The following is a 26865-nucleotide window of genomic DNA, read 5'->3' on the forward strand; positions in this document are numbered from 1 at the left end:
GTGACAGTGGCTAACTGCAAGCATTGCAACTGGGAAGTCGGGAATAAACAAGCTCAGACTGGGAATATACATTTTGAACAGTCATCCAACTCGGAATTATAAATCTTTCTATGATGACATAATTTGCCCATGAAGGACCGCCGCGCCACCTTCCTGTTCAAGTGAGCACATTACAACAAGGTGTCCAAGAATGTATTATATGCTGCTGCATAAATTATGTAATATGCCAGGGAGATATGTATGCGGTAGCTAAGAAAGTAATACTAAGTGTATGTTGTGTAGTAAGCTGTTAGTAGCCCGTGTGCCTTCCTTTGTTTAAGCATGTCAGCCATATCAGCTATGATGTTTAAAAAGGCAGTAAATGAGGCTGAATGAACAGTTTCGCTGCCAGACAAGTCTCCGCTGATAACCAGGTGTAGTGGTGGTAAAAATAATGCTCTGCTGTTGGGACAGCTTTATGTAGGCCCGAACAGTTTGTGGGCACCGCTTTCGGCATTATAGTATATGTCTCATTTGACGCTTTGTTGTTGGTATGTTCCTGTTTGTTCACCTAGGGTGCAAAGACATCCTTTAACCCATGACCCTGTCTATCACATAGAGCGGTAACAGGTAGCTCTGTTAGTGCAAGAGTTAAATCTCCCCTTCAACCTGCATCTACCTCTATCTGATCTGAAATTGTTCGCAGTGGGAGGCAACAAAGACCCACACTCCTTGTAAAAAGCTGTTGAGCGGGGTAGAAGACGGCTTTTAGAGCTTGAAAGAAGCCCGAATCTGGGCTAACATTGCTCCTGTTGTGCGCTGGCTCATTATAGAGACATATCATGTCATATCACTTCATGAGCAACATCTTTATGTTTCATCAAAGACTTTAATCTCTGAGTTGCAGGGATGATTGGTGCTGTGCGATGCTCGCAGACAAACTTTTGGAGAGAGAGAAAGAGGGCAACTGAAGTCCATGAGCTAAAATAAGTTCCACCGCCTTGCTGGTGCAGGGAACATCAACAATTCACAAACACCGAGGGTGGCTGGGGGGGTTTAGCCAAGTCATGTTGCTCTCTCTCTGGTTACCGGTAAGAGCCCACCTGTTTACTTGTGATAGTGTAAGAGGATGTGGGTGTTGTCACTTGTCACGGGTGTGTAGGTGTGTGTGTGCTACGCCCACTCCTGAACTGTCTGTCTGGCTGTCAGTGTCACCCACTGCATTGTTCCTCCAATACAATACAGGAGGTGGCAGTTTCCTAACACAGGAAAGTCATTAACATGGGGCACACAGTGTCACAGACAATACATACCTTTGGTTCTTTAGCCTTTTACTGCAGTCGGCTAAATCAGGGTCACACAAAGTGCTTCTTGGTAGTCTTTGAAACAAAAGTACACACCTCACACACATGGTTATGGGTTTTAAAAACAAAGATACCTGTATCATGTCAGATATGCTTCCCAATATTGCACTTTATATACATCACAAAAGACTGAAATATAACAAAACTGTTTGACATAGAATCATCAAATTTTTAATGTTGATTAATTATGAAATTATGAAAAATACTAATAACTTTCCACCCATGAGGCCACTAGAGGGAGTATTGGTCATTAGACTGAAGGAAATGGCCAAAAGTGTTGCTATAATATGGACAATTAATCATCCTGTCTTGTTGCAGGATTTAGTGTGGAGTTAGCCACCATGTTGATTTAAAAACAATAATTGGAAGTTAGCTCTGTGTGGGGCAATATACAATGCTGATGAGGATGTATTAAAAAAAAAGGACAAAACAAGAGCAGTTATTTTAGTATTCGACCCAGTGTTATTAAAAAGAAATAAAGAGAAATAAAGAGAAATAAAAGAAAAGCTGAGACAGTGGAGTCTGAAAGGGTGTCGGTGACCTAGTTTTCAGTGTCTCCGCATCCAATCTAATAGCATTAAAATCCAAAAAAGAAAAGAGTCGATTAGCATTTTTTTTTTAAAGGGGCACTTAGCTCTGCTCGCTCAGCGCTGTCCAATTATGTTAGTTAATTATGAAGAAGTACTTTGTGTTGCAGAACTGAGCTCAGTTAGCGCATTAGCTATGATGCTGTTCTTTACAAGGTGTGTGAAGCCCCTGCCGGGAAGGTAAGTCTCTGATTAATTTCAGGAAGAGCTAGCTCGTAACAATGTTTTCTATCTCTGCACAGCAAGACACAGCTAGCACAGTCACTCGCAGGCCTTGAATGACACAGTCCAGTCCTGCACATTGCCCCCCTCAACACAATTCCAGCATTATTTAAATCAAATTCTGCATTGATTTAAATTATGGAATATAAAATAGAGATATTCCAAGGTCCATAACAGCCTATTTCACACAGAGACAATAGCCACTTTGTTGTTCAAATGATATTCTACATTAAAGAACATAATCTGTTGTGGTAGGAAAGATGATAACATCTGCTGTCTGAAAATGCTAAAAAAATCTGAAGTATGCTCATAGATGATGATTTCCCCCAGCTGATACTGTCGATAATGTTGTTAAAATATGCGAAATATCGCATGAATGCAACATTTTTACATCATTACTGAGGGCTCCTATGCGAATTAATCAACTGTTGCCATGGAATTCCTGTCCGGAAATGAGAGCGAGTGTTCTGGGGCCTATTAAAGTGATATACGACAGCAAAACCTAGCGACTCATTGAAGGGGTTAATTAATGCTGCACTGAGGGGAGACATACGCTCCAGAGAGGGAGGCAGGAAATGAAGGGGAGGATTTCTTTCAGCCCACTGCTGTTTCCCTTCAGGCATCCTCAGACGATCCCTCTCTCTCTATTTCCCATCCCTCTCTATCTCGCTCTCCTCTATTGCTCATCCCTAGTGTCATCATTGTAAATACGAATTTGTTCTTAACTGACTTTCCTAGTTAAATAAAGGTCAAATAAAATAAATAAAAAAGTGTTGTGATAGTGTAACTCCCACCAGAGAGCTAAGGCTTCATCCCCCTTAGCCAGCCTTTTGTAGTGGACTCCCCTTCCCAGAATGCCACATTTCACACTGATATCTTTACTCTCTGTCTCTCGCGCTCTCCCTCCAACTTTCTCTGCCTCTCGATCTCTCTCTCTCTCCCTCTCTCTCTACAGGCCACTATCAAGACAGTCATTCCAGCCGCAAGGGAACAGCTCAGTAGCCCTTACCTTTGAGGCACTCTACACTGGGTCACTGACAGGCATCAATTTAACACTCAAGAGTGATGCTGGTCTGAGATAGCCATAAGTAAAAGTTCTAAGGGAAGCCACTTCCAAAATACTGCAACTACCAGACAGTGTTTAGACCTACCTCAGGGTTCTCAGAGATAAAGCAGCAGTGGTGAATATAGAATGTCAACAAAATAGAGACAGGTTGACATATCATGGTTTCGTAATAGCAATCTACTGCCTCTGCATAATTGCTATATTTAAGTAAAGTCATTTTTATTCTGCCGCACATCCACTCACTGTATTACACAACCATTCATGGCTGACCTGGGTCACACTACAGTTCAGCTCCTCAGAGGCTGTGCCAGTTCTAGGCCTATGCCAGTCCTGTGCCTGCTCCAGTCCTCCTCTCTCCTCCATAGACCTACCCAGTACCCCACAGCTCACCCCTGGCCCCTGTCTCACCCAGCGGCTGGCATGGGTGACACCTGAGCCGCAGAGGTTTGACTTGCCATTAAAGTTTAACAGGCAGGTATAGTAGTGTAGGTTACATGGTCGCATTGGCCACACCCTCTGACAGCTGGGTGAGGAGAGGAGGTTTGGCATCCTGATCCCATATGGATCAAGTGCCCTGGGGGAGTTGATAAAGCAAACTCCAGTCAAAGGTAGGAAGAATGGTTTTAGTGGTTATTTAGCAATCTATAATACACACACACACACATACAATACGTACTAAATCTAGACGGACGTAGACATACAGTTAGATATGTACACGCTCCTGCACCCCAATTAGGCTGATTTTTAATTGAACCTTTATTTAACTAGGCAAGTCAGTTAAGAACAAATTCTTATTTACAATGACGGCCTTGGAACAGTGGGTTAACTGCCTTGTTCAGGGGCAGAATGACAGATTTTTACCTTGTCAGCTCGGGGATTCGATGTAGCAACCTTTCGGTTACTGGCCCAAACGCTCTAACCACCTGCCGCCCCTGATAGAAATCCTCATTATTTAGTTGAATGATTTTCAATTTGAGTGTCATTATTTCTATTTAGCCTACACTTTCTCGTTCTGAAACATGAGTGGGACGGGGGTGGCTTCGTGACAATGACCACAAAAGTATCCTCTCACCGATTTGACAGCTCTAATGCAGTTATACCTCCGACACAGCCAAAGAACTGTGTCGGCTATCGCGGGTTAACACTCGGACTGATTCAATCTAGGCCTTACTTTGTTCTTTATACAGGTGACCCAATTGTACTGTGACTCCCCAGAAATGTCTGTAACCCCCACGTATGCAATAGTCTCAAAACAATCCGTCACAGTCACAGTCACAATCAGTCACAGTAACAATGGTCACAATCAGTCACAGTCACAATGGTCACAATCAGTCACAGTCACAATGGTCACAATCAGTCACAGTCACAATGGTCACAATCATTCACAGTCACAATGGTCCCCATTTTCAAAAGCGGAGTGGATGCGGATCCGACATCTCTTCCCAACAGCTAGAGGTCCGAAACTTCTGCGCATTTGCGGGATTCTCTGCTCTACTCATTTGGCTGCCCAGAGAACTAGCTACTCTGGAGAATGGTCCTCGTTTAATAAAGTTAAATCAAAGCTGAATCAATGTCAGGGGCGGTTACCTCCACATCCGTAGCCTCAGCCTTCATAAAAAGCTCTGTAAAAGGAAAAATAAACCAATGACTATCTACCCAGGCAGCCTGCTCCGCTGGACAATTTCCCTGTTTCCGAGAAGATTAGGCTCAGTGAATGTCACTCCACGGGGGGTATAGTGTGTCGGGCAAAGGCCACCATTACAGCGAATGAAAAAACGACCTTGGAGGATGGATATGTGGAGGGAAAGGAGCATGAAAGAAGAAGAATCTTGCCCATTAGAACGTGGGGAATGATTTGGGGAATGATTTGAGAGGAGCATAAAGCTAATGTGAATATAATGAGGAGGGCCTCTCTCTCCCCGACATCAGCCTAATTTATAATTCCATCCATTATTCCTCACTGTTACACTGCTGGATTGGTGAGGGCGGGAGAAGGAGTTTTTTTTTACCATGCAAGCACCATTGCTTTATGATGTTTCTGAACTGCAATGAGATAAGAACAGAGGGAGCAGACACTGTTGATTACTTGTAAAACCTCATCAGTGTAATTGCTTTGTAATTGTACTGTACTGCGTTTCATTTTTTTTTTGTTATAACACAAAGTTGAATAAAGACCCCTCCTTCTATATTCTGTAGCAATGTAATATTACCATAGTAATAACAATGCTTCTGCATTACATTAAGAACATAATGTAAAACGTTACCTTCGACTAATCTAATAACAGAAGAGAGTGAAAACACTCCTAGGAACTAGAGATCCCATTAATGCTTTAGAAATGTTTATGTTCCCATTTGAATGAGGTGATGACGACAGGAGGACCATGATGTGATGTATTTTCTTCTGGACTTCGTCTGACAGCTTTGGCAGCAGTCGAAACTCCAGTATAGCGTATGTGACAACTCTGAGTTAGATGTCAACGTACTGGAAAGAGCATGTGGTCACAGAGTGGGATTCATATTTACTCCCAATCCCAACAGGCAACAATTAGCCTAGCGTCTATTTTTACAACAGGTAATTTCCATGAAAAAGGACCCATGAGCACCAACATGTGAAGTTTATAGGAGCATATAAAATGTGGTGTCAAACGCAAGCTTAGAGTCTATATTTTGTGGAAATGAAGGCATAGATACGTTTTCCTACCCTTTTCCATCCTGGAATAAGCAAAGGTTTTGATTTCTGGTCAAACAGATGGAAAGGGGGTCTTAAAAAACATCTACTAGAAAAAGTATTAAAAGGTAAAGGCCCCTGCCAAATAATATCAACATTTATATTTAGTTTTGCATAAATTACTTGCCTTCTGTAGGTTTAAAAGTCAACTGCCCCTCAGAACCAATTTCTCTGGTTTATAACAGCCTACAGGTAAGTGACATCGATATGAGTCAGAAACATTAATTTGAGTGTCAAAATTGCCTACAAAGTGTAAATAGCATAACTTTGGTTATAAAACCAGTCTCGTCCAAAACTGAGTTTTGTTAGTGAGTTCATATGGATTACTTACATGCCCATGTTTGCCAATGATGCCAAATTGACAACACGCCCCCAGCTGCCATGTGGACATTTGTTGCCAAGTCTGCATATGGGTGCAACGCACACACATTTCGCTCGGCAAATAGGAGTGAAAATGGGCATCCATAAAGTTGGTGAAAACTTCCAATGCAATTCAACAATATGACCAGGAATGGTACATCCAACACGTACAACATTATTTGATCATGCTAGCGAGGCTAGCTATGATACCACTGATGAGGTGGAAAGTTAAGTTCCTCGGCGTACACATCACTGACAAACTGAAATGGTCACACACAGAGACAGGATGGTGAAGGTGCAACAACGCCTCTTCAACCTCAGGAGGCTGAAGAAATTTGTCTTGTCACCTAAAACCGTTTACAGATGCACAATTGAGAGCATCCTGTCAGGCTGTATCACCGCCTTGTACTGCAACTGCACCGCCCCACAACCGCAGGGCTCTCCAGAGGGTGGTGCGGTCTACATAACGCATCACAGGGCAAACTACCTGCCCTCCAGGACACCTACAGCACCCAATATCACAGGAAGGCCAAAAAGATCATCAAGGACAATAACCACCCGAGCCACTGCCTGTACATCCCACTACCATCCAGAAGGCGAGGTAAGTACAGGGGCATCAAAGCTGGGACAGAGAGACTGAAAAACAGCTACTATCTCAAGGCCATCAGACAGTTAAACAGCCATCACTGGCACAGAGAGGCTGCTGCCTACATACAGACTTGAAATCATTGATTGGCCACTTTAATAAATGGAACACTAGTCACTTTAATAATGGCACTTTAATAATGTTTACATATCTTGCATTACTCATCTCATTTGTATATACTGTATTCTATACTATCTATTGCATCTTAGTCTATGCCACTCTGTCATTGCTCATCCATATATTTATATTTATTCCATTCCATATTCCATTAGGTATTTGTTGTGGAATTGTTAGATATTACTTGTTAGATATTGCTGCACTGTCGGAACTAGAAGCACAAACATTTCGCTACACTTGTAATAACATCTACTAACCATGTGTATGTTACCAATACAATTTGATTTGATTTGATGAAAGGGGAATGATACTGTAGCTAGTGAAAGACATCTAGCTAACGTGTAATGTGATGTAGCGTGTCAGAGAAAGATGTGCATATCGCACTTTAGCTAGCTAGCTACCAATAGGCTAACTGCAACCTATGGCATTTAGGTTCAATACAGAGCAGGCACTTAATTGGATACTAGCTTGTTAGATAATCATAGGATGTAGCCAGCTTGGAGATGCATTATTTTAGTATGAATAATCATTATTTTAATATGTTGGTAACCTGCTGTATAAAAGTTATAATGCCCTTGAAACCGGTGTTTGGATGATATTGGTACATCGTCTCGGGCCTAACAACACCCATGCCAATATATCCTCCAAACACCGGCTTTGAGCGTATTATCACTTAATTATATTTTATTTCATTCACAGGTAGCCTGTGATGTGTACAAAATCTGGTGGATTTGTTGTTCAGCAGGGTTGTGGGAACCCCATATCAGGAGCTGTTACAGGAGGCTGAGGCAGTGGCCAGACTCCAGTCCCGCTTCAGATTAATGGAGGGCACTTGAATCAGGTTGGTCACATTTGATCTGGTCGATGGTAAAAAATACTATCTGTCCTGGAATTCAACAAACCACTACTTTTGCTAATTTATGAGAAATAAAAAACTGAAATACCACATTTACATAAGCATTCAGACCCTTTACTCAGTACTTTGTTGAAGCACCTTTGGCCGCGATTATCACCTCAAGTCTTCCTGGGTATGATTCTAAAAGCTTGGCACATCTATATTTAGGGAGTTTCTCCCATTCTTCTCTGCAGATCCTCTCAAGCTCTGTCAGGTTCGATGGGGAGCGTTGCTGCACAGCTATTTTCAGGTCTCTCCAAAGATTTTAGATCAGGTTTAAGTCAGGGCTCTGGCTGGGCCACTCAAGGACATTCGGAGACCTCTCCCGAAGCCACTCCTGCAATGTCTTGGATGTGTGCTTAGGGTCGTTGTCCAGTTGGAAGGTGAATCTTCGCCCCAGTCTGAGGTCCTGAGAGCTCTGGAGCAGGTTTTCATCAAGGATCTCTCTGTACTTTGCTCCATTCATCTTTGCCTCAATCCTGACTAATCCTCCCAGTCCCTGCCGCTGAAAAACATCCCCACAGCATGATTCTGCAAACACCAAGCTTTACCGTAGGGATGGTGCCAGGTTTCCTGCAGATGTGACGCTTGGCATTCATGCCAAAGAGTTCAATCTTGGTTTCATCAGACCAGAGAATCTTGTTTCTCATGGTCTGAGAGTCTTTAAGTGTTTTTTGGCAAACTCCAAGTGGGCTGTCATGTGCCTTTTACTGAGGAGTGGCTTCAGTCTGGCCACTCTACCATAAAGGCCCAATTGTTGGATTGCTACAGAGATGGTTGTCCTTCTGGAAGGTTCTCCCATCTCCACAGAGGAACTCTAGAGCTCTGTCAGAGTGACCGTCAGGTTATTGGTCACCTCCCTGACTAAGGCCCTTCTCCTCCGATAGCTCAGCTTGGCCGGGTGGCCAGCTCTAGGAAGAGTCTTGGTGGTTCCAAGCTTCTTCCATTTAAGAATGATGGAGGCCATTGTGTTCTTGTGGACCTTTAATGCTGCAGAAATGTTTTATTATCCTTCCACATATCTGTGCTTCGACACAGTCCTGTCTCGGAGCTCTACGGACAATTCCTTCGACCTCATGGCTTGGTTTTTGTTCTGACATGCATTGTTAACTGTGGGACCTTAAATAGACAGGTGTGTGCCTTTCCAAATCATGTCCAACCAATCAAGTTGTAGAAACATGTCAAGGATGATCCATGGGAACAGGATGCACCTGAGCTCAATTTCGAGTCTCATAGCAAATGGTCTTAATACGTATCTAAATAAGGTATTTCTGTTTTGAATCTTTATACATGTGCAAACATTTCTAAAAACCTGTTTTCGCTTAGTCATTATGGGGTGTTGTGTGTAGATTGCTGAGTATTTCTTCTTTTAAAATGTTTTTTATTTTAGAATAAGGCTGTAAAAGTCAAGGGGTCTGAATACCTTCCAAAGGCACTGTATATGTGTGTTTTGTATGTTGTAAGGAGGTGCACCCTTCCTTCCACTGTGCCAATAGATTACTGCTGGGGCCGAGTGAGTAATGCCAACCAGTCAGTGCCATGCTGGCATGTGTCCCTTGTGAATTAGCTGCGAATCAGGATCTCTGATTAGCTATGTTCAACCGTGCATTTACTATTGGCTTCCATGACTGTATGGTGACAGTCTTTCTCTCTCTCCCTCCCTCTGTGATATAGGAGCTGGGTCGGATATAGGAGTATTCGTCAAAACAGGTCAAGGAACTCCTGTCTTATTTGCACATCGTTATATAAGCAGAACACTGCTATGTGTTATGTGAAGTTCGGTTCATTCTACATGGAACTGTTACACTTGAAAGTGATCGAAGCACTTTGTTATTTTACATAAGCTCGGCAATTGGTGCATCACTGTTATCGTCACTTTTTTTATATTACTCTGTAGGCTAGTGACCGATGCAAAGCTACTTCCTGGAGGAAGCTTTGACTCGGTCAGTAGACTAGAGAGTGGTGTGAGAAGAGTGCCATCCTCCTGCATCTCACATCTGCCTGTAGTTATTGAACTCTGCCTGCTGGGCAATCTAACAGAGGACATAAGGAGAGAGGAGACAAGGCAACACTAGCCAGTTATAGAATATTGTGTTGTAGGACAGCTGACCCGACTCAAGACCGGGCATTCAACTTGGGAGTTGATACTGTTTCCACGGTAACATGCATTTACATAGCATGATGAAACGTTGAAACTAAGTTGCAAGCTGCTTTCGTAGCAAGGTGTTTAAAACGAGTGTCTTCAGCTGTGCCACCATGTTCAGTACGTTTCCCATGTTTGTTCTTTTGTATCTGTTCCATATTAAACTCACCTTCTGCACCTGCTTTCTGACTATACGTTACAACGTCTTCTCGTACATGTTGACGAAATACTAATGTTTCAGTGTCCGGGAATTTTACAGTGCATTCAGAAAGTATTCAGACACCGTCACTTTTTTCCACATTTTGTTACGTTACAGCCTTAAAATTGATTCAATAAATGTTTTTCCTCATCAATCAACACACAATAACCCATAATGACATTGGGAAAACAGTTTTTTTTTAAATAGCTTATTTACACAAGTATTCATACTCAAAATTGAGTTTAGGTGCTTGATTGGAGTCCACCTGTGGTAAACTTAATTGATGGGACATGATTTGAAAAGGCACACACCTGTCTATACAAGATCCCACAGTTGACAGTGCATGTCAGAGCAAAAACCAAGCCATGAGGTCGAAGGAATTGTCCGTAGAGTTCCGAGACAGGATTATGTCAAGGCACAGATATGGGGAAGGATAATATAACATTTCTGCAGCATTGAAGGTCCACAAGAAGACCGTGGCCTCCATCATTCTTAAATGGAAGAAGTTTGGAACCACCAAGACTCTTCCTAGAGCTGGCCGCCCGGCCAAACTGAGAAATCAGACGAGAAGGGTCATTCATCTGTGAATTCGATGGTCACTCTGACAGAGCTCCAGAGTTCCTCTGTGGAGATGGGAGAGCCTTCCAGAAGGACAACCATCTCTGCAGCAATGCACCAATCAGGCCTTTGCGGTAGAGTGGCCAGACGGAAGCCACACCTCAGTAATAGGCACATCACAGTCCGCTTGGAGTTCTCTAGTCTGATGAAACCAAGATGGAACTCTTTGGCCTGAATGCCGAATGTCACGTCTGGAGGAAACCAGGCACCACTCTATCTCCTGGCCAATACCATCCCTACGGTGAAGCATGGTGGTGGCAGCTTCATGCTGTGGGGATGTTTTTCAGAGGCAGGGACTGGGGGACTAGTCAGGATCAAGGGAAAGATGAATGGAGAAAAGTACACTAGAGATCCTTGATGAAAACCTGTTCCAGAGCACTCAGGACCTCAGACTGGGGCGAAGGTTCACCTTCCAACTGGACAATGACCCAAAGCACACATCCAAGACAATACAGGAGTAGCTTCGGGACAAGTCTCTGAATGTCCTTAAGTGGCCCAGCCAGTGCCCAGACTTAAACCTGATCGAAAATATCTGGAGAGAGCTGAAAATAGCTGTGCAGTGTCGCTCCCCATCCTACCTGACAGAGCTTGAGAGGATCTGCAGAGAATAATGAGAGAAAGTCACTAAATACAGGTGTGCCAAGCTTGTAGCGTCATACCCAAGAAGATTTGAGGCTTTAATCGCTGCCAAAGTGGCTTCAACAAAGTACTGAGTAAAGGGTCTGAATGCTTATGTAAATGTGATATTTCCGTTTATTGTTTTTATAAATGTGCACACATTTCTAAAAAACTGTTTTTGCTTTGTCATTATGGGGTATTGTGTGTAGATTGATCAGGAAAAAATCTATTTAATACATTTTAGAATAAGGCTGTAACATAACAAAATGTGTAAAAAATCAAGGGGTCTGAATACTTTCCGAATGCACTGTAAAACCCACTGACTCTGAAACATTAGTATTTCGTCAACATGTATGAAAAGATGTTGTGTGTAGAGTAAGTTTTATGTTTACTTAAGAGTGTGTCCAGAGATAAAGTCATGCAAGTTGGGATTTCAATCAGTTTTTGTAGAGTTCTATGCTGACCTTTTTTTTAAATGACAAGGAACAAGTGTGCGCCTACGTTGAAAAATGTAGGCCCGTACAAAGAAATTTTAGGGCACAATTAAAAATATTTGAGATATTAAAGCTATAATCCCTACTTTTTCTAGGCACACTGCGGGTAAAATTGTCAAGTCTTGTTTTGTAATGTTGAAATCCCAGAGTTTGGCAGTGGAGAGAAGCGGGCATGCAGGAAAGGTGTGGAGGGTTGGGAGGCCACTCACTGGCACTGCCAGAGTAAGGAATCCCTGACTCAGCTTCACTCAATCACCCAGGTTGCCCTGGTGATGGAAGGATGTCATAGAATTTACCATGCCCATATAATGCCCATTGGCCATCTCTCTGACTTACTCCACATCATTGGTTCCTTTCCCTCCCTGCCCCCACCCTCTTCCAGCTCCTATGACAGATCACTCTTTGAGGATTTGCTGCATCATTATGACAAGCTCTATCTTTCTTTGGTCTTTCATGGAGAAAAACATGGCATCTAATCAAAGTATGAGCCAAAATGACATAAAGGGCAGCCATTTTGAGGCTATCATTGCTGTCTGTCATCGTTGATAAACACAGGCCAAACAGCTAGGAGAAACACACTGTTCCAGACCATTGGCTTCCTCCAGTCCACCTCCCATCCTCTGATTTAGAAGATGCTGTCATCGGGAAGAGCAAAGAATGGTCGGGTGTGGCGTCTGCATGGTCCTAAGGGGCTCCGACTCATATCCCTCAGCAGCGCCTGCATGTCTCCCAGCGTCCCACTACAGTGGTTGCAGCAACGCTCAGCTGCAGACAGCAACGTCTCTGACCGAGAGCCTCTACAGTTTACAGAGAGAACAGGGCTGATGACGTCCCACAGGAACACACTCAGAAGCTCTTACAATCGAACTGTCTCATTTTTTTGACTGAGACTACCGTCTAAAATTGCCCTATGCCATTTCAGTAGTATAGCTACCTGAATTTTCCCTGACCACGTGACCTGACCAAGAACAACTCATGGCGCTAACCCTATCTACAGGATCTCATTATGGACCACTTGTAAGTTGCAAGTCCTGTTTGATCATGATCAGGGGAGCACACAGAAAACAAGTTCATTCCATCTCTCTGAGAGGCACATTTCTGAACCATATCTCGAGAGGCAATACCATCCTCCTATCTTCTCTTCCTTAATTTCTGTCACTTTCACGGCATGCATGTAACAGCTCTGAAAGGTTGTGGCCTGTTTTCTGTGAAGCAATCAGGATCCACAAAAAGGGTCGACTGCAGGGGAAAAGGACTGCTGTCAGAGTTATATGTAAAAATGGAGAGAATGAGGAAGAGAGAGGAACGTGAAGAGAGAGGCAATTCCATGGTAACAGAATGACACTGAGACTTAAAAAATCTATCATCTTCAAATGTATGCCAAACAAAAACCATTGATTGCAAAGTTAACAAACTCTATGCACAAGGACAACTTTCAACAATTTCCACAGAAAATTGTACAAAAACGCATTTACACTGAAAAAAATATAAACGCGACATGCACCTTTCATTTTCTCATAATTACAGTGGAGCCCAGAGATGGGGCCCGTCTCTAATTGCTTGTAGGAATCTATTACTGCCCTATCGCCATGATTAACGAGGATGTACACATACACACTCATCGTGTGTGAAGAAGGTGATGACAGTACCTTCAACACTTCACACTATAAAAGGTAATGTCACCTCTGTCACCTCCCATTAACTGGTCCACTACTGAACCCCCTGTAGCAATACACCACTCACTGCATCTTGTTTGACCTCAGAACTTGTTTGACCTCAGAACATTAGCAACCCCCTGCTAATGGCTAGGCTTTAGCTCAGAGTGTTAACACAATAGTGTGCAAACAACCTGGGTTTAAACCCAGTCTGTCATACCTAAAAGATTGAATTTGGCATGCACAAAAACATTTTGTCATTGCATTAGGCATCTGAGACACCACAGAATACTGATTACGTTCCAAGTAAAGGGCTATCAATTTATAAGCCCTGAAAATGACATACACTGCACTGCAGAATTAAGTCAAGTATTCGCACAATGTCTGACAAATGGGGTTCATTAACTTTTAACGGAATGGTCCAGCAGTCGGGGAGGAGGAAAAACAGATGAACGTAATTTATGTTCACCCCTTTATGGAGTAATTTGTCCTAACCTGAAAACATGTAGAAAGACACTCTCATTAAGACCCAGCAGTTGGGTGGCGGTGGTCTTCAAACCAAGACCAGGTTAATGGTATTGAGGGTTGACAGGGTCAAGAAAACAATGCCTCTCATATGTGTACAAGGACACAGTAGTGCTTGCCACATGGGGACATCCATGCAGTGGTTAAAGAAGTCCGGGATTGACAGCGAATCCCTGGTGGATTCTATACCCTGACGGACATGCCTGCCTGCGTTTACATGCCTGCCCTTGTATCAGCATAGAGTAAACGCTGAAACAAAGCTAAGAAAACACTCAAACTACGAGACGAACCCCAATCGTTGCCCCTGGTGAGACATTAACTGGTTAGATAGCACATGCACAGAGCATTGTCACAGACACATAGGCTTACTGCAGCAGTCACCAACCTTTTCAAGCCAAAGATCACATCCCAAGTCCAAACGTAAAACCAAGATCTACCACTTGCAAATAATGATGACAAAACAAGGCCACAATGTAGTTCCACTTTGACATTCTTTATTTTCTTACCTGTCAGTCACATGCAACGTTTTCATTTAATTGCACAAATAGTATAATCAGAAATGCAACTATCATTCAACATTTTATAACAGTCATATTACATGTTTCAATATTTCCACAGGTCTATTACTCATTCACCATTCATATGGTGAATGACAAAATGACAATACTCAAGTAAGTGCAACTAGCATTCAAAATATTATGACAACAGTCACATCATTCAATTGTTCAAAAATATGTTCACACAAATCACAGCCCTACCACCATTCATTACCTCAATAATCAGTCAATTACAGGCCCAAGCCAATCATGTACAGTACTGTTTCACTTTCCCTTTTGAACAACATACAACACAGATCATATCCTTTTGTAAACAATATAGCCTACAAACAGATTTCAAACTGCCAATACTCACTCACTCTGATGGCTGTGGATGATATCACCTCCCCACACACACGCATTCAATGTGATGGCTGTGATTGCACACTATCAGCAGGTGCTCTATAGTCTGTCTCATAGTTTGACACAGCAAGTCTAACACTGTCTGTAAGATGTCTATTAGTTAGACAAGACCTGATTTTTTGACTTGATTCTTTTCATCTGTGAAAAGGCCATCTCACAGAGATATGTTGATCCAAAGTAGGCCTTCGCCTTAAGTGCGCAGGATGAGCTGTCGGTTTGGTAGAAAGCGACTGCTGTGCTTTCAATACAGACTTGAGCTCGTCAACTTTCTTTGAGCGAAGTGTGCTCTTTAGCGGGTAGTTTTTTTTATTTTACTTGGAGTGAATGGTGTTCGTGGTGCCGCTCCACGTTACCCCTTTTTGCGAGGGCTACAGCCTGGTGAAAAATCAGGCAAATCCTTTTGTCCTTAACTACGGTGAACAGAAAATCGTGTTCCCATTCTTCATGACATGATAAATGTTTTGCTTTTTCCGTTGTGCCTCCGCCATCGTTTCGTTAGATTGCGTATCGTTAGCTTGATAGCTCGTGAGCGTTACAAGTGCCTGAGCTAATCAGGGACATAATTTGTCAGACGTTAAAACCTAGAAACGGTATTTGATTGGCCAGATAGACCCCTGCCCCGCCCCTCCACCCCCATCACTTCACACATGGAGCATTTCATTTGAAATTAAATTTATAAATAATAATTAATACATTTAAACATTTAGACGTTTATGATTTTTTTTCTATGATTTTGAAAACTCCTCGCGATCGACTTTGAATGCTTCCAAGATTGACTTGTCGAGCGATCAAAAGGGCTGGTGACTCCTGGCTTACTGTAAGTACAGCAGCTAGAGAAATAAACTCTGGATCTGTCTTCAATGAGACTTCAGGTATCCTTGGGATTCCACATGCAATGTTTGGCAGCCATGTCCCATCATTCTCTTCCCTGTCTTATGGGACACTGGCACTGCCTGCTACCTCAGGGTATGTAATGTCACCTATCCTCACACAAGGCCTTGAACAGGGTTTACCATCCCCAGCATGGCACTCAAACCTTCACAGCCAAGGTCCAAAGAAAAGCCATACACGCTGCCCTAAGTTACAAGCATAGTTTGTTGTTTGCCATTGAACAAACCCGTTCATCAATCAAATAATGGTTCCAGGCACGGTTATACATCATTCCAACTTCGTTTTGAAATGGATAACAGTAAAAGCACAAGATGGATACCCCAAAATAATGAAGACATTAGTGGCGTGCCTGCTTTTTTCCCTGAGAATAACATGCAATTTACGCCAATGTCTTCAATCATCAGCAATAACAGGGCAGAATGACAGTCAGTCAGTAATGGTAAGGCCAGAAATGCAATGTATGAAGGCAAATAATGCCCCTTGGGTCTGATAGTCGAAACAAATCATAAAGTAAAAAAAAAAAAGACAATTTCTCACTGTTGCTGAGGATTAGGAACCCATTTTCTGACATCCTTATTTCCTGGAAAACAGGGAATGGGGATAACATAACAGTTTCCCCCATTTCCTTTTGCTCTTTTATCAGTGCCCACATTCTTTCACTTCCGCTGCTGACCCAGCAGCATGGCCGAAAGTTCCAAAACACAAATCTCTTTTTCACGTTTTTGAGATGAAAACATCCTTTCCTAAAGAGATCCCGGCACTTCCCGCTAACATAAGTTTCCCCCAATCAAGACCTGACCTCTCACAGAAAGTCCAATCAACACAAAAACTGTGAATGAGAAGATTTTTTAAAAACAGCCAGAGGAATTAAAGCAGTTGTCTTTGTGACTTGCCTGTTGCCTTCCTCACCACAGCCCAGACAGTCACACATTTTCACACAGACACATTTTTATACAACACCATTACACAGGACCACGCTAAAATAGTACAACATATAATTGAAAAAGCCTTTGCGGTAATGCATCTTCTTCCCCATAGCTTATTGGGTGAGCCAGCGTAAGCCAGGCGGCTGCCAAGGTCACAGAGACATCCCCATTTACATGGATGCCCAGCAGTCAGGAGCCCTGCTGGTGCCTCCACCCTCTAATTGTGACTAATTGCTCCTACAGTTCTGCTTCTTAGGGTACAGGTTATAACTCAGTACTGGGGTGTTACGCCTCAGTGGGCTAGTGCTCCATGCATCAGCTTCAGCTCTCAAAGTATACATGTACACACGCACACTTGTGCATTCATGGACACACACACACACACACACACACACACACACACACACACACACACAGCTGGATGGGATGACATGTTGATGAGGTCACTAGAGTGTGGTGATATTAACACACCACACCTGGCCACACCCACAGGGCAGAGGAACATGCATGTTTTGACTCTCTTACAAAGATACTAAATGAGATCGCATTACTTCAATCAACAAGTGTGCCTTGTTAAAAGTTCATTTGTGGAATTTCTTTCCTTCTTAATGCATTTGAGCCAATCAGTTGTGTTGTGTTAAGGTAGGGGTGGTATACAGAAGATAGCCCTATTTGGTAAAAAAGCCAAGTCCATATTATGGCAAGAACAGCTCACATAAGCAAAGAGAAATGACAGTCCATCATTACTTTAAGACATGAAGGTCAGTCAATCTGGAAAATGTCCATAACTTTGTAAGTTTCTTCAAGTGCTGTCGCAAAAACCATCAAGAGCTATGATGAAACTGGCTCTCATGAGGATCGCCACAGGAAAGGAAGACCCAGAGTTACCTCTGCGGCAGAAATTGCATCCCAAATAAATGCTTCAGAGTTCAAGTAACAGACACATCTCAACATCAACTGTTCAGAGGAGACAGCGTGAATAATGCCTTCATGCCTTGCTGCAAATAAACCACTACTAAAGGACACCAATAAGAAGAAGAAACTTGCTTGGGCCAAGAAACACGAGCAATAGACATTAGGCCGGTGGAAATCTGTCCTTTGGTCTGGAGTCCAAATTTGAGATTTTTGGTTCCAACTGCCTTGTCTTTGTGAGACACAGAGTAGATGAACGGATGATCTCTGCATGTGTAGTTCCCACCGCAAAGCATGGAGGAGGTGTGATGGTGCTTTGCTGGTGACACTGTCTGTTATTTATTTAGAATTGAAGGCCACTTAACCAGCATGGCTAGCACAGCATTATGCTGCGATATGTCATCCCATCTGGTTTGTGCTTAGTGGCACTAACAATTGTTTTTCAACACCTCCAGGCTGTGTAAGGGCTGCATCAGATGACCTGGCCTCCACAATCACCCAACCTCAACCCAATTGAGATGGTTTGGGATGAGTTGGACCGTAAAGTGAAGGAAACGCAGCCAACAAGTGCTCAGCATATGTGGGAACTCCTTCAAGACTGTTGGAAAAGCATTCCAGGTGAAGCTGGTTGAGAGAATGCCAAGAGTGTGCAAAGCTGTCATCAAGGCAAAGGGTGGCTACTTTGAAGGATCTAAAATATAATATATTAGTCGGTTACTACATGATTCCATATGTGTTATTTAATCGTTTTGATGTCTTCACTATTATTCTACAATGTAGAAAATAGTCAAAATAAAGAAAAACGATTGGATGAGTAGGTGTGTCCAAACTTCTGACTGGTACTGTAGATTCAGATTGCATTCAATGGTCACAAAGGAATCCTTCCAAGGCTTTTTAATAGTGACTCATCCTTTCTAAATGCCCAGATGATAGTAGTCGGAGAATATGGTCTAAGACTCCTCCTTCGTTCCAGTACTACAACCAGGTAGTCTAGCAGTTAAGCACGTTGGACCAGTAACCAAAACGTTGCGGGTTCAAATCCTATAGCCGGCAAGGTGGAAAAGTCTGCTGTTCTGCCCTTGAGCAGGACAGTTAACCCCCAACAACTATCATGTTTTAAGGTATGACCCAAGTGCAGGCAGTGTTGAAGAAACAAATGTTTATTCATTAAGTAGGGGCAGGCAAACGATAGGTCAAGGCAGGCAGGGGTCAATAATCCAGAGGGGGTGAAAGGCACCAGAACACCATGCGGGCTCAGGGTCAGGTCAGGCAGGAAAGGTCAGAACCGGGACTATATCAAAGACAGGAGCAAGGTAAACCGTTGGTAGGTTTGAATGAACAAAACTAACTCGCACAGACAGACAGAAAACACAGGTATAAGTACACAGGGGATAATGGGGAAGATGGGCGACACCTGGAGGGGGGTAGAGACAAGCACAAAGACAGGTGAAACAGATAAGGGCATGACAACAACAACTACTCCCCGGGTGCCGATGATGTGTATCAAGCCAGCCCCCCACACAGAAGATGCATTTCGGTTGAATGCATTCAGTTGTGCAACTGACTAGGTATCCCTTTTCCCTTAAACTGCTTCCATCACAGTTTCCTATTCCCTCTGCCTGCGAAGTCCACTCTGTTGAGAGGTTATACCTTTTGCATTGATCAGCGTCTGTATCAGTGTCTGACTAACTGACTCAGCGAAGCCTTAAAGAGCAAGTCAGCAAGCAGGCTATGCTATAAGGATGTTATGACATAGAATATCCTGTAGGTGTGCCAGCGTCATCCGTTAACATTATCTCAGACTCAGGCAAGAAAAACAAAGTGGTTGTAACATACTTTTACCACCGCAGGGCTGTATTAGAGTCAACACTGACAATGCGGAAGTCATTAACCTGAGAACGAAAACGAGTTAATCTGGTTGTGGTGCATACATCATTGTCTTTGATCTGACTAGCAGGTCCTGTTTGCCAATTTTGATTACCTGAAGAATAAAGAGTCGAGTCGAAACAAACACAACATTGATTGTGCATTGGGTTATGCATCAGTGACAGAGAAAAGCTCCTCAGTCATGCGACAAAGACACAATGTTGACATGACTTTTATACTAAACAAAAATATAAAACACGACATGCAACAATTTCTAAGATTTTACTGAGTTACAGTTCAAAAATGAAATCCGTCAATTGAAATAAGTTCATTAGGCCCTAATCTATGGATTTCACATGACTGGATAGATTTCACATCTGTTGAGCACAGATACCTTAAAAAAAGAAGGTAGGGGCATGGATCAGAAAACCAGCCAGTATCTGGTGCGACCACCATCTGCCTCATGCAGAGTGACACATCTCCTTCTCATAGAGTTGACCAGGCTGTTGATTTTGGCCTGTTGTCCCACTTCTCTTCAATGGCTGTGCAAAGTTCCTGGATATTGGCAGGAACTGGAACACGCTGTCAAACACGTCAATCCAGAGCACCCCAAACATGCTCAATGAGTGATATTTCTGGTGAGTATGCAGACCATGAAAGAACTGGGACATTTTCAGATTCCAGGAATTGTGTACAGATCCTTGCAACATGGGGCCGTGTATTATCATGCTGAAACATGAGGTAATGGCGGCGGATGAATGGCACGGCAATGGGCCTCAGGATCTCGTCTCTGTATTTCTGTGCATTTAAATTGCCATCGATAAAATGCTATTGTGTTCATTGATGGTAGCTTATACCTGCCAATACCCCAATCCCTCCGCCAACATTGGGGCGCTCCGTTCACAACGTTGACATCAGCAAACCACTAGCCCACACAACGCTATTCACATGGTTGTGAGGCCGTTTGGACGTAGTGCCAAATTCTCTAAAACAACGATTGAGGCGGATTATGGTGTAGAAATGACCATTCAATTATCTGATAAGAGCTTTGGTGGACATTCCTGCAGTCAGCATGCAAATTGCACGCTCCCTCAAAACTTGAAACATCTGTGGCATTGTGTTGTGTGACAAAACTGCACATTTTAGAGTGGCCTTTATTGGCCCTGGCACAAGGTGCACCTGTGTAATGATTATGCTGTTTAATCAGCTTCTTGATATTCCACACTTGTGGAGGTGGATGGATTATCTTGGCAAAGGAGAAATGCTCACTAACAGGGATGTAAACAAATGTGTGCACAAAATATTAGAGAAATAAGCTTTTTGTGTGCATGTAAAATTTCTGGCATCTTTTATTTCAGATCATGAAACATGGGACCTGCACCTTACATGTTGTGTTTATATTTTTGGTTAGTGTAGTTACCGTATAAGGTATGGGTGGGTCCCATTCTCTCTTGCTGTATCCCTGTCTGTCACAACCCAATTTGGCCTCACTAATACCACTACCCCAGAGACATAAAAACCACTAGTGCTCTTGGCTCTGCTGTTACCGTAGTAACAGAGACACACAGATCTTGGATTTCATTTCACTGAATAGGGGGCACATTCTTGCCCCACAAATATTCAAATTAGGAGAAAACACCAGTTCAGACTATCTGATATTGCAGGCCTTCTGTCAAGACATAGTAGACAGAACAGGCAAATGGCATGCAACCCGTGTCTACATTCTAAGGTGAGCCTTGTGTTTTCAAATTCTATGCAATTTCGACATGTATTTTCTATTGTTGGATAGCACTCTTGAATGTAGTGAATAAATGTGGTTAATAGGAATTGTTGTACAACATAGTTTCAACATCAATGACTCTTCCTTTGATTAGCGAATAGGCTATATGAGATTTTGTTTGGACTTTACCTTTAAATTGCATACGCATTATGCTATTCCATTACAGTAAAGCATTGAATAATTTGCTTTGGCGATGTCCAGGTGTCCAACATCAGTTGGGAATAGTACCCAAGCAGAGAATGCCTCGCATTCGCGTCGTGTCACATTCGCACACTCCCCGATTGTGCGTGCGAACCATGGTCAACCGCGCTACCACTGTTACATCAATTAAGGCCTTATAAAGAAAACTTCTAAAACCAGCAGTGGTGCATACAGATGTCATCTGCAACATGAACATGCAAACTTCACGTAAGATTCAATCATTTTCGACATAGAAGCCGGATGGAGCATATATAGGCAGCCTTTTCTGCCTCATCGAAGTACGTCCAAGATTGCACAACTAAATTGGTCTCTTAATAAATGTGCCCTTACCTGCCCACTGTTTGGTTGGCGAGCTGTCGCATTCTATTGAATTGCTTCTTCATCTTCTATTTTTCTGCGTTAACACCGATGGATAGAGCGACTCCACATTTCTCATTGACAAAACAGTCCGGTTCTCCAACGAGAATTACAAGACAGCCCACCTTTTAACAATCCTTTTTTATCATAGCCTATAAGGAACGCATCGCAAATCAAGAGTAATAGGGAAGACAATTTCAACGCATTTTATGGTCCCTGTCACGCAGTCCACTGCTCAGAGATGCTGTACCAATTTCTCCGGGCAGAGTGACAGCTCACGACACGACGCTGCGCAGTAGCGCAGTATGGGGAATGTAGTTCCACCGACCAAACGTTGAGCCTACAAAGAGACCATCATGAATTCTACACGATACAGTGTTTAAAACAAAGTGTATACACTTTTTTTCAACCTGACAAAATATCTAGCTAACACCCTTGTTCAGTTTAAAAGCAATTCCATTGCTCTATAGGTAGGTTACATTGAAAAACAAGAATTGAGTGGGCATTCACTGTTCGTATGGGCCAAGGTCTACTTGCAGACCCCAAGTACCAAAATATACTTTTTGCATTTCAGTATAGACAATTTAATCTACTTACAATATCAGGTGAAATATGCATCTAATACAACATGTCAGATAATGTCTAAGGAACGTGGTTTGATACCTGGTAGGTCACACACAGACCCTGGCACATGTCCCTAAAATGTCCTTATGTTGAACAATTTGGTTTGTTGATAGTACAATAAAGCAGTCAGATAGTATAACTAGTTTAGGTAGGCCTAGTCTGCAGAAAAAAACATATTCTGTGGTTTACTAAGGAAAACAGCATCATCTTGTGGCTATTAAAGCAGAGTACCACACATATTCTTTACTCATTGGTATAATTTGTGCTTAGCATTGGCTGCAAAAGTCTGTGATAGCTTTTTACAGCAACACATACACTTTCTGTTCTCAAGGAAAAATATCCAAAGGAATATGCTGTCATCAAAGACAGAAATTACTTTGGGTGCTATGCAGTTATTTATTATTAGGCTACCATATCTGGGAACTTCCCAAGTATATGCATTGTAATGCAAAACATTACTACACTGAGAACATGCGTTTAAAGTGATAATACTGTGACTTGTCAAACAACACATAATTTATTTATTAAATTAATGAGAATATAATACCTATACAAGCCATGTTGTGTTTTCTTAGCCTAGAAATCTTGATGTTGGTTTTGATTTAATCTGATCTGATGGGTGCATGCGTGCTTAGTCCCCTCCAGTACTCCCTGTTCACCCACGACTGCGTGGCCACGCATGACTCCAACAGCATCATTAAGTTTGCCTACGACACGTCGGTGGTAAGCCTGTTCACAGACGACGATGAGACAGCCTATAGGGAGGAGGTCAGAGACCTGGCAGTGTGGTGTCAGGACAACAACCTCTCCCTCAACGTGAGCAAGACAAAGGAGCTGATCGTGGACTACAGGAAAAGAAGGGCCGAACATGCCTCCATTTACATCAACGAGACTGTAGTCGAGCGGGTCAAGAGTTTCAGATCTAATTGATTTATTAAAGCCCTTTTTTTTATATCAGTAGATGTCACAAAGTGCTTATACAGAAACTCAGACTAAAACCCCAAAGAGAAAGCAAAGCAGATGAAGAAGCACGGAGGCTAGGAAAAACTACCTAGAAAGACAGGAACCTAGGAAGAAACCTAGAGAGGAACCAGGCTCTGAAGGGTGGCCAGTCCTCTTCTGGCTGTGCCGGGGGGAAATTATAAGAGTACATGGCCATTAAGACCAGATTGTTCTTCAAGTTCCTTGGTGTCCACATCACTAGGGACCTATCATGGTCCAAACACACCAACACAGTCGTAAAGAGGGCATGACAACAACGCCTATTCCCCCCCAGGAGGCCGAAAAGATTTAGCATGGGACCTTAGATCCTCAAAAAGTTCTACAGCTACGCCATCGAGAGCATCACCACTTGGTATGGCAACTGCTCGTCATCCGACTGCAAGGCGCTACAGAGGGTAGTGCGTACGGCCCAGTACATCACTGGGTCCGAGCTTCCTACAATCCAGGACTTCTATACGAGGCAGCGTCAGAGGTACGCATTAAAAATTCTCAAAGACTCCAGCCACCCAAGCCATAGACTGTTCTCTCTGCTACCGCACGGCAAGCACTACCGGAGCGCCAAGTCTGGGACCAAAAGGCTCCATAACAGCTTCTACCCTAAAGCCATAAGACTGCTGAACAGTTAATCAAATGGCTACCAAGACTATTTGCATTGACCCCCTTATTTATGTTTGTATTTATCTCTTGCACAAGCTCAATGTACATTCACTGGATTCTAACGACACACACATACAGTGGGGCAAAAAAGTATTTAGTCAGCCACCAATTGTGCAAGTTCTCCCATTTAAAAATATGAGAGAGGCCTGTAATTTTCATCATAGGTACACTTCAACTATGACAAACAAAATTAGAAAAAAATATAGAAAATCACATTGTAGGATTTTTTATGAATTTATTTGCAAATTATGGTGGAAAATAAGTATTTGGTCACCTACAAACAAGCAAGATTTCTGGCTCTCACAGACCTGTAACTTCTTCTTTAAGAGGCTCCTCTGTCCTCCACTCGTTACCTGTATTAATGGCACCTGTTTGAACTTGTTATCAGTATAAAAGACACCTGTCCACAACCTCAAAACAGTCACAATCCAAACTCCACTATGGCCAAGACCAAAGAGCTGTCAAAGGACACCAGAAAAATATATAGACCTGCACATGGTTGAGAAGACTGAATCTGCAATAGGTAAGCAGCTTGGTTTGAAGAAATCAACTGTGGGAGCAATTATTAGGAAATGGAAGACATACAAGACCACTAATAATCTCCCTCAATCTGGGGCTCCACGCAAAATCTCACCTCGTGGAGTCAAAATGATCACAAGAACGGTGAGCAAAAATCCCAGAACCACACAGGGGGACCTAGTGAATGACCTGCAGAAAGCTGGGACCAAAGTAACAAAGCCTACCATCAGTAACACACTACGTCGCCAGGGACTCAAATCCTGCAGTGCCAGACGTGTCCCCCTGCTTAAGCCAGTGCATGTCCAGGCCCGTCTGAAGTTTGCTAGAGAGCATTTGGATGATCCAGAAGAAGATTGGGAGAATGTCATATGGTCAGATGAAACCAAAATATATATAAATATTTTGGTAAAAACTCAACTCGTCGTGTTTGGAGGACAAATAATGCTGAGTTGCATCCAGAGAACACCATACCTACTGTGAAGCATGGGGGTGGAAACATCATGCTTTGGGGCTGTTTTTCTGCAAAGGGACCAGGACGACTGATCCGTGTAAAGGAAAGAATGAATGGGGCCATGTATCGTGAGATTTTGAGTGAAAACCTCCTTCCATCAGCAAGGGCATTGAAGATGAAACGTGGCTGGGTCTTTCAGCATGACAATGATCCTAAACACACCGCCCGGGCAACGAAGGAGTGGCTTCGTAAGAAGCACTTCAAGGTCCTGGAGTGGCCTAGCCAGTCTCCAGATCTCAACCCCATAGAAAATCTATGGAGGGAGTTGAAAGTCTGTGTTGCCCAGCAACAGCCCCAGAACATCACTGCTCTAGAGGAGATCTGCATGGAGGAATGGGCCAAAATACCAGCAACAGTGTGTGAAAACCTTGTGAATACTTACAGAAAATGTTTGACCTCTGTCATTGCCAACAAAGGGTATATAACAAAGTATTGAGATAAACTTTTTTTATTGACCAAATACTTATTTTCCACCATAATTTGCAAATAAATTCATAGAAAATCCTACAATGTGATTTTCTGGATTTTTTTTCTCATTTTATCTGTCATAGTTAAAGTGTACCTATGATGAAAATGACAGGCCTCTCTCATCTTTTTAAGTGGGAGAACTTGCACAATTGGTGGCTGACTAAATACTTTTTTGCCCCACTGTACATACTACGCACACACACATGCATATTACCCCCCCCCTCCCCACCCCACACACACATTCCTTCACACTCTTCACATATGCTGCTACTCTCTGTTCACTATCTGTCTATAGTCACTTTACCCCTACCTCCATGTACATATTACCTTGATTATCTTGACTAACCCGTACCCCTGCACATTGACTCAGTACCGGTACCCATTATACAGTTGAAGTCGGAAGCTAACATACACCTTAGGCAAATACATTTAAACTCAGTTTTTCACAATTCCTGACATTTAATCCTAATAAAAAATGATCTGTCTTAGGTCAGTTAGGATCACCACTTTATTTTAAGAATGTGAAATGTCAGAATAATAGTAGAGAGAATGATTTATTTCAGCTTTTATTTCTTTCATCACATTCCCAGTGGGTCAGAAGTTTACATACACTCAATTAGTATTTGGTAGCATTGCCTTTCAATTGTTTAACTTGGGTCAAACGTTTCAGGTAGCCTTCCACAAGTTTCCCACAATAATTTGGGTGAATTTTGTCCCATTACTCCTGACAGAGCTGGTGTAACTGAGTCACGTTTGTAGGCCTCCTTGCTCACACACGCTTTTTCAGTTCTGCCCACAAATTTTCTATAGGATTGAGGTCAGGGCTTTGTGATGGCCACTCCAAAACTTTGACTTTGTTGTCCTTAAGCCATTTTGCCACAACTTTGGAAGTATGCTTGGGGTCATTGTCCATTTGGAAGACCCATTTGCCACCAAGCTTTAACTTCCTGACTGATGCCTTGAGATGTTGCTTCAA

The 26865-nt window shown here is 42.7% G+C and overlaps 1 protein-coding gene across 1 annotated transcript in view; it reads right to left on the reverse strand.

The window, feature by feature from the left end:
- The window catches only part of LOC139377446 (rho GTPase-activating protein 44-like), a 111526-nt gene extending 89381 nt beyond the window's left edge, over positions 1-22145 (reverse strand). Inside the window, exon 1 of the mRNA XM_071120477.1 lies at positions 22082-22145. Coding sequence (XP_070976578.1) covers positions 22082-22134 — 53 coding nt within the window. The 5' untranslated portion in view covers positions 22135-22145. The remainder of the gene's footprint in view (positions 1-22081) is intronic.
- Positions 22146-26865: the final 4720 nt, after the last annotated feature.

This window comes from Oncorhynchus clarkii, chromosome 20 (genome assembly GCF_045791955.1).
Source record: "Oncorhynchus clarkii lewisi isolate Uvic-CL-2024 chromosome 20, UVic_Ocla_1.0, whole genome shotgun sequence".
NCBI lineage: Eukaryota > Metazoa > Chordata > Actinopteri > Salmoniformes > Salmonidae > Oncorhynchus > Oncorhynchus clarkii.